Raw genomic sequence first — 10,152 nt, 5'->3', positions numbered from 1 at the left:
CAAGTGCCAACTGACTGGCCGGCCAAGCAGACAGACAGCGGATTCCGAGATGGCAAACATGAGCCACGTCAGATTAAAATACAACCACACTCATAAGTATATTTTCGTTATTTCTTTCCAAGAATTCTGTGTGTTGTGCCCTGCAGAAAAAGTTGCGAGTTTTCTTTAAAAGCGTCCTCATAAATGTTGGTTGACTTTATTTTACTTAATAGTTCCTCGGACTGGAATAGTTTAACATTAACTAAGGAACTTTGCCTCATAGTACATTTGCCAAGAGCACATTTTGGTTTGACTTCTCTCACGCCTGATGCTAACTCGCTCAAGGTTTCGCTTCTTGGCGATAGATGGCGCCAGCACATCAAAGTAGCTCATTTGCATAAAATGCTCTGCTTTAAACGAAAATTGTATCTTAAAAGCGACAAGTAAAACAGCAAAAAATTCATAATTTCCTCTTGGCTAAAAAAAATTAGGGAGCTGGAGAAGAGAATGAATTCACAGTCGTTTCCTGTGGCGTGGTTTGTGCGCTGTCTCCGGACCGTAAATAACTACAGCCCGCTTCCAGGGGCCAGCCCAGCGCGAGCGCTGTCATCGTCCCCTCATCTTCAGACACTCTATTTATTTCTCAGACTTGTAGGCAATTTCAGGCTCTGCTGAAGAATGGAGCACGCCTCGCATGGAGCCAACAGACGCTGCAGACATTGATGAATTTCCTGTCGCATCCTCATCCTAGCCAGGTGAAGCAACCGAATCCTTCTCAACGCCAGCCGCACCTGGCGCATCGCAAATAAATTTTTATCTGCACAAATGTCGCTGCCTCTGTTGCTCCTGCTGTTGCTGTTGCCTTTGCTGCTGCTGCTGCCGTTGGCCCATTGTGACTTAATAATTTCCTACTCACGTCCTGGCGGTGCATTGAACTACGCTGCTGAAGATGTCCTGATGTTCTGAGTGGATGGGCGTATGTGTGTATGGGGCTTAGTATACACTTCAAACTTGATGCTTTGATGTGTGTGTATATGTAATTATGATGGCATCTGTTTGCATGTATATATGTATGTATGTGTACGCGGACTCGCGCGCATATCCAGATTGCATTTCAAAGAGAATATTTTGCAATTAGTTTCAGTAGAGAAATAACTTGACTCGGTTGGCACACAACATGTCAACTAGAATAGCTCAAAGCAAATTTAATTTTAATTCAAATTATGATTTAGCTTAAACAACTCTTTACCTCATATGATTTTTTCTCAGTTGCTGTGCCATATTTCTGCTTTTGAGCTTTGCGCCTTTATTCCTTTGTGCTCTGCTTGACGCACTTGTGTAATGTCCTGTGAGCGGAGCCAACCGCATTAGTTTCATAAATTAATAGCTTGACAATAGCTGGCATAATTCCATGTTCTTCCCTGCCCTCAGACCCATTTGTTCCTCTGACTTTACGCGCAACGTGTTGCACTTGATGGTCCCCTCGCCCTCCATCTGCCTTAGTCGCTTATTTTTTCTTTAGTTTCCTACTGCAAATGGCAAACGTAAATCTTACCAACTTTGGCTGGCTAACAAACAGGAACAAGAATTATATAAGAAATGGAAATGGCTTGCCACAACGAAGCGGCAATACTCTGCCATTTGGTCTGCCATTTTCAGTTGCCTATAAATCTGATTAGGCAAAGAGAAGAATATTTTTATTTAGATAATTTTACTTTCCATTTTCAAGTTTTGTATAGCTTTCTCTATTTAGTATTCCCTGATGGGGTCTCAGTATTCATAGCCAGCGAGCATTCCGTGTATCTATAATATTATAATAACTATATTATAAAACATAATCTAGCCCGAAGAAAAAACTCATTCAAACTATTTCGGTCCATTTTGGGAGCAAGAGCAAGATGAAGCCAAGCGTCGACTTGAGTAATTCATTTCAAAGTTTTATTAAAAAGTGCCAGAAATAAAAAAGAGCATTTCTCGCAAAATTGTGTGCCACACACAGCCAGGCTAACACACACACACACACACACACAAGCACACACATTTGTTTAAGTAGAATTTTATTTATTTATGAGCGAGCCGGCAGCGGCAACAACTTTCACACGGCTTCACGCGCACAAATTTCATTCGCATTTGTCCGATTTCCACTTGGACCCGGTTTTTTTTCTCTCAAATTTCCTTCTCGGCCAGAAGCGCAATTTAAATCATTTAATTCCAACGTCTGTTAGCTTAACAACAGAATTTATGGCCCAACACACATTAAAAGCGATTTTCTTATGGGGATTTTCACTGCATTCTCTGATATGTTTAGCTCTTTAAAAGATATTCCAATTGGATGACTTGAGCCCGGCTTAATTTTTCAATCAATTTTTCTCTTTAGTACAATTTTCTTTTGCTGTGCCTCAACAGTATCATTTCATAAGCTCCTCATTCTCTAATTGCTTTAATTGGAAAACAATTGAGCGTTTTGAATTTGTATTTCTCTTGCGCCTTAACAATTTTCAATTGAGCAAACACAGTGATATCAAATATAAACCCATCAAGAGCTTAGTCTAAGCTTCAGTTAAATAACAATAGGTTCATTGCACACACACAATCAATCCTCTGTATATAATAAAACGAATGGAGCTCAATGCTCCTGTCTATAAATTATCAGTCAAACTGAAACTCTTAAAGTTCAGCAATGGAATTTGAACTCTGGCTGAAAGGGGGCGATGATTGTGTAGCGCATGTGGCATGTGGCATGTGGCATGCAAAGTTGGCCCGCAGCAGGCGGCTGAAGTCTCGACTCTGCTCAGCTCAATGCCTATTCAATGGACCATGCCCACAAACACGCCCACCTAGAGCTCAAAACTGGCCAATGGCCAAGGCAAATAGCATAGTTCGGCTGAGACGAGTGGACGGCGAGCCGGGAAATGCCGGGTAACTGGTTGCATAAAATGCTTTATTTGTCGAGGCCAAACAAAATGAACTGTAACAATATTGATACAGCTGACAGTCGAGGACTCCAGCACAAAAGGATTGTTGTTCAACTCCCGACCGTGCTCATGAGCTCCAGAGCGAAAGACTCCACGCCCACGTCTAGACTCCGCCTGGCATTGTTCACTGTGGATTTTTGATTTCCGCCAATGCAAGGCGCTTCATTAACCCGGCCAACAAAAGTTGGCATTGGGCATCGGTTAGTCAGGTGATTAAAGGCTTCAACCTAATCCAGGCTGTAGCCTGGCGCCAAACGATTTGCATGCCAACAGCAAATCCAATTTATTCTCGATTTTTCGTTTTATTTTTATCAAACGTCGAAGTACATAAAACGCGACCTGCAGTAAAAAATGTTATTTGATTTGTCTATAAATTGAACGATGATCGCTTAAATCCAATAAAAGCGAAATAAACTTCGCCCGCAGCGACGACGGCTGACCACAAATTGTAAATGCAGCGGGGGCCAAAGGTCGCCCAGGGGTGGACATGGGAGGTAGATGGGCAAGCTTTTGATACCTTTTGTTATGCGTCTTTCACAGGGCATCGGGCCATTGACATCATCGAAGCTGTTTGTACACATTCCGTTCATTTTCAGAGTTGAACCCAGTCTTGACAGTTGGCATGCAGCTTCCTGCATTTTCAGATTAGTTCTGTCAACTTTTTACTTCAAATAAACTCTATTTATTTATTGTTTCTTTTTTTTTAGTCTTTTTAAACTCTGACCACAAAAATTTAGCTAAGCAAACTGAGTGATATACTGCTCTTAGATGTTATAGGAGACGCATATGCAAGGAGGCATATAATATAAATAAGGGTTTATAAATATAGAGTTTATCTTATGGTAAGAACAAATTTCCCATTCAGATATTTATACAATTTCTTTAACCCAGCTTTTATTTGATAATAGAGCATTGTCCTAAATTAATATTTATTAATTATTAACAGTCAAATAATTTGTTAACAAATTACATGATGAGACATGTAGCATGGTCCTTACACACCCGTTCGCTTTCGATAATATTACGACCCCAATGATGCGAGGCTCTGCATCGGCGGCGTAAGTTATATTCATGAGGTAATATCTCCGAAGTGTCAGAAGCACGGCAGATTTGCCAAGAGCTTTGCTGCTTATTCTGTGACGACTGCGGTTGCTCGTAGATACGATCAAAAAGACAAACCTTTGGAATATCCGGAATTGTTAACTTGTTGCAGCTGCTTGGGCACTGATGCGGTGATGGATCCCGGCGGTTAGATAGAGCAAAGGTCTTTAAATTGGGATAAGCAGTTGGCTCGTCTTTCGGAATTTTAGCATAAAGAGATCCCACGGTTGGATGAATCTCCGACTCACTAAACCTGATCCATAAATCATCACCAGTTGAGTGTAGTGGGGTTGATAATTTAGCGACCCTAATAAATCTGGGAGCTCTTTTCCTAATTGAAGGTAAGCGGGAGGGTGATTTACCCTTCTTATTTAGTTTCTTGGCCCTTTTTCTCTTTGACACCAATGTGGATCGTAATTTAGACGTATTAATCAGATTTATGAATTTTTTACCAAACGGGAGTAACGGGGAGAGTAGCTTAGGGCGCCATTTACGCCGCCCTGTTTTAGCTCTCAGTTTTCTGTAATATTTATTCATTTTCTTTATTTTATAATCGAAATTTTTCATTTTTGAGAGACAGGAAAGCAAACAGGTCTGAAGGAAAAATCAGGAAAAATCAAAAATATAATGCAGTCGAGATTCGAACATGCTTATGTACTCGTTTATATACTTGCTTTATTCAGATTTCAATTGTCTGATACAATGTTGTCGCTCTCTATACATACATAACATGAAGTGAATTAAATAACTATTCACTTAGTATCTAATTAAATGTTAATGGCAAAACATAATGTTTATACGATAATATGTGTGAGTGAGTGTGGGTGTATGTGTGTATGTGTATTTGAACTAGCGTGTGGGTGTGAGTGAATGCGTGAATGAGTGTAAGAGATAAATGTATTCTTCCCATATATTGTTTTCAATATATAATTGTGTTCCAATCAGTTTTCGTTTCATTCGTATTAGTCTTGTATTTTTATTTGTTTTACTTTTTGTTTTTTTTTATTTTTTTATTTGGTATAACTTGTATTCTGTTAATTTTCTATATATTTGATTCTAATGTTTAGCCAAAGGGTAATACGGAATAGTATTATGATTATACTTAATACATGAAAATTTCGACTAATTTTATGATTATATGCAAAATGAGTTTTTGTATTCGAAATTTACCTGTGTCCATCCGAAATTAATGTGTTATATATATACTATATCATATAGTCATATAATGATTCGTATGTATGTGAAATATGTATTGTATGTGTATCTATGGAATTGAATGACTGCAAAAGTTATTCGAAAGAGAGGAGAGTCGCAAACATTCTTCTCTTTCATTTAGAGTGCTAGAAGTTTGGATGTTATAATAATACTCTCATTGATCTCAAGCAGCAGTGACGAAATCAGTTGTTCTGTTTACCAAGTTTAATAATAATGTATACAGTTTGCAATATATATGGTATAAGTATATCTTATGTGTAATTGTGTGAGAGTTGGTGTTGGCGTGTGTAAATAAACGTAATGAGAAATATTGCATACAATGTTGATACATATATATATGTATATCTGTTCGGAGTTTTATATAGCTACTGTCGGCTTTCCAGTTAATATAGTTTACAGTTTAGTTCGGGATTTCTTGTTTGATTTCGGATTTTAAGTGTTCTATTTACCTTAAGTATCTACAAATAAAATTAAACAAATGTTTAGTTTGTTTATTTCTTGATTTGTCTTAAAAATAAATTGCTAAAATTAAGCAAACATTGTAATAGTTAGATTTTAAAGAAACTCAATCGATACATACATAATTACAAAATTATATGTAAAATTATGTACAATATTTTCAAAGGTTTGATTTTTCTTTTGTTTTAAATATTCTTTTTTAAATCATATAAATTTTTCGTGCCTTATGTGCGTGTGTGTGTAATAAATATTATTCATATGCATTTTAAAAGTAGATTTTAGTGTGTTTTTCTTGTGTGAAAAACTGATATTTCGAATATGAGTTTTTTGGAATTTGAAGTTTTCTTTTTTTTTTTTTTTTTTTTCTCGACATTTGTTTTGGTTTTCTTCGCGCATGTTTAACATTATTCGCTTTAGAATGTTGGGTTGAAAATTAAATATTTATAATTAAATTGTTAATGTGCCTCAGCTCTATAGATGCCCGAGCACATTTCGTATCTGTTTTCTGGTTATCTGAAGTTTTTCTTGTTTATCATATTAAGGAGGTACTAATTTGTTAACACTTCGGCGATGGCTTTGATCCGTTCCTTGCGCCTTATCTTGTTCCATATCCATAGCCGTATCCATATATGTATATCCTTAATTATCGTTTTCATCCCATTTACAAAGCCATATTATTCCTGCGTCCGTTGACCTTATTCACTAGATTGCATATTTTTAAGGCTGGCCCCAGCTTCAGGCCCATATATTTCATCATCATCTCCGAGTTAAGTAGCAACAATGCCTTGCCATCGATTTCCTTTAAATTAAAATCAAAATTATATGTAAATATGTACAGATCTATAGTTGTATATCACTTCCACTACTCACATGTTTTCTAAAGAGATCTCCGTGCACTGCCAGCGAGTTGTCATTGCTCTCAATGTACTGGATGACCTCCTCGATGGACCAGTCGATGGGCTGCGCTCGCAGCTGCGAACACGCAGCCGATGCCGATGTGGGTGTGCTTAGTGGTGAGGTAATGGCTATGCCCGTATAGCTGCTCGAGGCAGCTGCTGCCGCCACGGGCGCTGTTGCCGCTTTGGCGGCACTGGCTGCCGGTGCCGCTGGGCAGGCAGACTGTGAAGCGGTAAAAGGCGTGGATACCGACGAAGGAAAGGAGGCGCTCGACGACAATGTCGTTGGAGATTTGTAATAGCTGCTTGGTGGCTTAGCGCTTAGCTGCTCTGGATGCACCTCGGCGACGAGGGGTGCCAAATATTTTGCATTTGATGTGCTGCCGGCTAGACTGCCGCTGCTGCTACTGCTGGTGCTGGAGTTGGAAGATGTGGAGCTGTTGTGGGTGTTGTTGCTGCCAGTTGATCCTGTCTCCTGCTGGTTGTTGCCATTGTTGTTGTGATGCTGGAAACGCACCTTCCGCAGCGCTTGTGCTTGGCTCTGGTTCTGCGACTGCGTTGCGGGTGTCGCTGATACACCATTTTGCTCAGATTTGATGGCCAGTTTGCCACTGTTGCTGTTGCTAGTATTGTTATTGTTGTTGTTGGTATTATTATTATTATTAATATTGTTGTTGTTTTTGTGGCTAAGCGGTTCCTTTGTGGCATTTGTATGTGTTTTGCTTGCGGGCTGCTGCTGTTGCTGCTGCTGTGGTTGCGGTTTGACACCTGCCTCCTGTTTTATAATCATCGGCTTCTCAGCGGGCGAAGTGGGCGCGGGCGTGGGCGTGGCGGATTTTGATTGACGACCTCGTTTCTCGGCAAGCACAGGCGATGATGGCGGCGTAGAAGTCTGCACCAGCTGACGCTTGCGACTGTGCGCACACTTCTTGCACTCCTCGGTCTCCGGCACCAACGAGATGAGATTCGCACATGCCCGGCATGTGGTGCACAACGTCTCTATGAACAGCGCCAGGCTCTCGTCGTCCTTCATGCGCAGCGGCGACGGTATTTTAACCTAGAGAAACCAAATAACATTTTAGCACGAGAATTGGGAGCAAATGCAACCATAGTTACAGTGAAATTCTTTCCAGCTGCAGTCACAATATGCACATCTCCATCGAGTGCAAACAGCAACTTGGAAAGCTGCTGCGTGTCCGTGCTAGCGGCCAACACCTCCTGCAGGCACAGCTTGGCGAGCGTCTGATGCGTGGGTCCCGTCACCATAGACGGCAGCTTGGAGCCATTGATGAACGGCCCTCCCTTGCAGTTGGTGTGAAAGTGCGCCGTCACTGGCGAGGCGGCTACCATAGCGTCCGATTCGGCGACAACTGTATATTTGGGACGTGGGCAGCGCTGCTTGCCTGAGCTGGAATCCATGCGCGACTTGTGGCCCGGCGGCTGCATCGGGTGGCAGCTTCGTGCGCACCAGCCAGCGGGGAATATGTCACGTGAACGATAATTGCACCAGTAGTCGAAGGCGCCGCGCCATCCATCGAAGGTGACGTGGATCTGATCGTCCTTGATGGCGTCAACTGTTGCGCAGCAAATCAGTTGGGGATTCTTTTTGTCCACCGCCTCCAGTTTCTGACCCACTTTGAAGAGATTCTCTGGGGGTGTCGGCGGCTCCGGCTGGAAAATTTCCTCCGGCGCGACCATAGCATTGTTGAGTATCTTGCAGAGGTAGCCTGGCCAGCTGGAAGCATTCATGCGAAAGCCAAGCGGCGGCTGCAGCATGCCACCATTCTTCTCGCAGTGTCCGATAGCATGGATCTCGTTCGAGTCGACCAAGCGCCAGAAATCGTTCTGGGAATCACTTCCATCCAGGCGCAGACGCAGTCGTGAGCCGAGCACGCCCACCACCGTCGCAATGCAGGTGGACGTGACGTTGCGTGGATCTAGCGCCTCCAGCTTCATGCCAATCTTGAAGTCGTTGTTGGGCGGATTTAGCGCCTGCTTGAAGCACTCGGCTGGTGCCGCATCGCTGCCCGTTTCCTGAAATAAAAACAGAATAAAACGTTAGGTTGCTCCAAAGGCTTATACAAATCCTAACTGACCTCCAGGTAGGCGTCCCAATCGAACACATGGAAGCTCTCGTACTGGAAGGGACCTGTAGGCGCCGGTGCACCACTGCTCAGCAACTTTCGATCGCCATCAGCACCGCCGGCAACGCCAGCTGCGCCGGCGCCGCTGTGCCGCGTTGAGCCGTTCTTCTTTTGGTGCTTATTCATGCACATCATGGAGCAGAATTCCTTATTGGGCGCCCCCTCGCGTATCACGTTGTCGCACTGCGTGCACGCCCCCTTGCTGTACGCCTTGCGGAACTCGGCGATGCACGTCTCTGAGCAGAACTCCTTCTTGCCCGTCTGTGTGGGCAGGACGTACTGCAGCGGCAGCTTGCCCTCGGTGCACCAAGTGCAGGTCGCCCGCTTTGCAGGACGGCCGCGGGCGCGCTGTTGCGTCGGCGTTTGCGGCGTGCCACTGGAGTTGGAAGCATTGTTGCCGTTACTGCCGCTACCGCTGCCGCTGCTAGCGCTGGCGCTGCTTTCGCGTCCGCCAGACATTTTTGCGGTGTTTTTTTCGTCTTATTTACGTTTTTTTATTTGTTTTTATTTGTTATTTCACTTTACAGTTTTTAGTTAGTTGAACTGCATCTGTGACGCAGTACGCACTCGCAGTATCGCATTTGCTGTTGAGTTCGTTTTACCGAAAAATAACTCTTTTTGCCAATGCTCGGGGTAATTCAATTTTAGCGGCGTTCTCGAGGTCACGTAATAACAAATTTGTATTTGTGTTGATTCTACAAATTGCATTGCAGCACCGCGCGATCACACCAACACACATGAGAAACCGCACAGACGGAACTATTAATTTATAAATTCTCAACAATTTTGCATTGGCCGATTTTGGATGATGCTTGCGATTGCGATTTAGTTAATTTTTTTTATTTTTCTTTGCGTTCACGTTCCGCCATATTTGTTTTCCTAGCGATGGTATGTCACTAGAGATGGGTGCTATTAAAGTAACTGTTATTTATCGGTTTCGCTAGTGACAAGTCACACTGTACACAACAATAAAATGTGATACGCATATTCACAAAAGATTTTATTACTACACAATAACCTTCTTCAATTTTATAGGATATATATATATAAACAGATTATTATGCATCCCTTATTTTTAACAACAGCTTTGCCACTGTTCTGCAACTGTTGAGCAATGCACAAACAGCGCCCTCTACAGTTGAATTTCACGTTCACTCAACAGTTGTACAACTGCTGAATAAAGTTTATATGCGAATTCAAGTACAAACGGTTCCTAGTGAATATGTATTGAAGCCTTTTTCAATTAAAGAGTTTGCCTGACCTAGTTTTCTGACCATATTAATAAGATTAAGTGCGCTGCTATAAATTGCCCATGCTCTACACGAAATTATTCTAGTAATGCAATTAGGCAAAAACTAAATGGGCCGTTCCCTGCTGTGCTAT

At 42.2% G+C, this 10,152-nt stretch overlaps 1 protein-coding gene across 1 annotated transcript; it reads right to left on the bottom strand.

The window, feature by feature from the left end:
- Positions 1-6,069: 6,069 nt before the first annotated feature.
- Positions 6,070-9,684, bottom strand: Scm (Polycomb protein Scm). The gene is made up of 4 exons (XM_018000621.2): positions 8,722-9,684; positions 7,742-8,659; positions 6,600-7,682; positions 6,070-6,528 (listed from the first exon to the last, which is right to left on the bottom strand). The coding sequence occupies exons 1-4, from the start codon at positions 9,226-9,228 to the stop codon at positions 6,391-6,393; spliced, it is 2,646 nt and encodes an 881-aa protein (XP_017856110.1). The 5' UTR covers positions 9,229-9,684; the 3' UTR covers positions 6,070-6,390.
- Between the last annotated feature and the right edge of the window lie 468 nt (positions 9,685-10,152).

Source organism: Drosophila arizonae, chromosome 2 (assembly GCF_054131065.1).
Source record: "Drosophila arizonae isolate 15081-1271.41 chromosome 2, UAZ_ARI_1.0, whole genome shotgun sequence".
NCBI classification, from domain to species: domain Eukaryota; kingdom Metazoa; phylum Arthropoda; class Insecta; order Diptera; family Drosophilidae; genus Drosophila; species Drosophila arizonae.
Note: the sequence above shows the minus strand (reverse complement) of the source record. Positions and strands in the feature narration are given on the sequence as shown.

Excerpts from the sequence above, each read along its gene's own strand:
- Scm (XM_018000621.2), bottom strand. The coding sequence starts at position 9,228 with ATGTCTGGCGGACGCGAAAGCAGCGCCAGCGCTAGCAGCGGCAGCGGT. Across the intron at positions 8,660-8,721 it reads ATTGGGACGCCTACCTGGAG|GAAACGGGCAGCGATGCGGC; the intron begins GTCAGTTAGGAT and ends TTTTTATTTCAG. Across the intron at positions 6,529-6,599 it reads GAGATCTCTTTAGAAAACAT|GAAATCGATGGCAAGGCATT; the intron begins GTGAGTAGTGGA and ends TTTAATTTAAAG.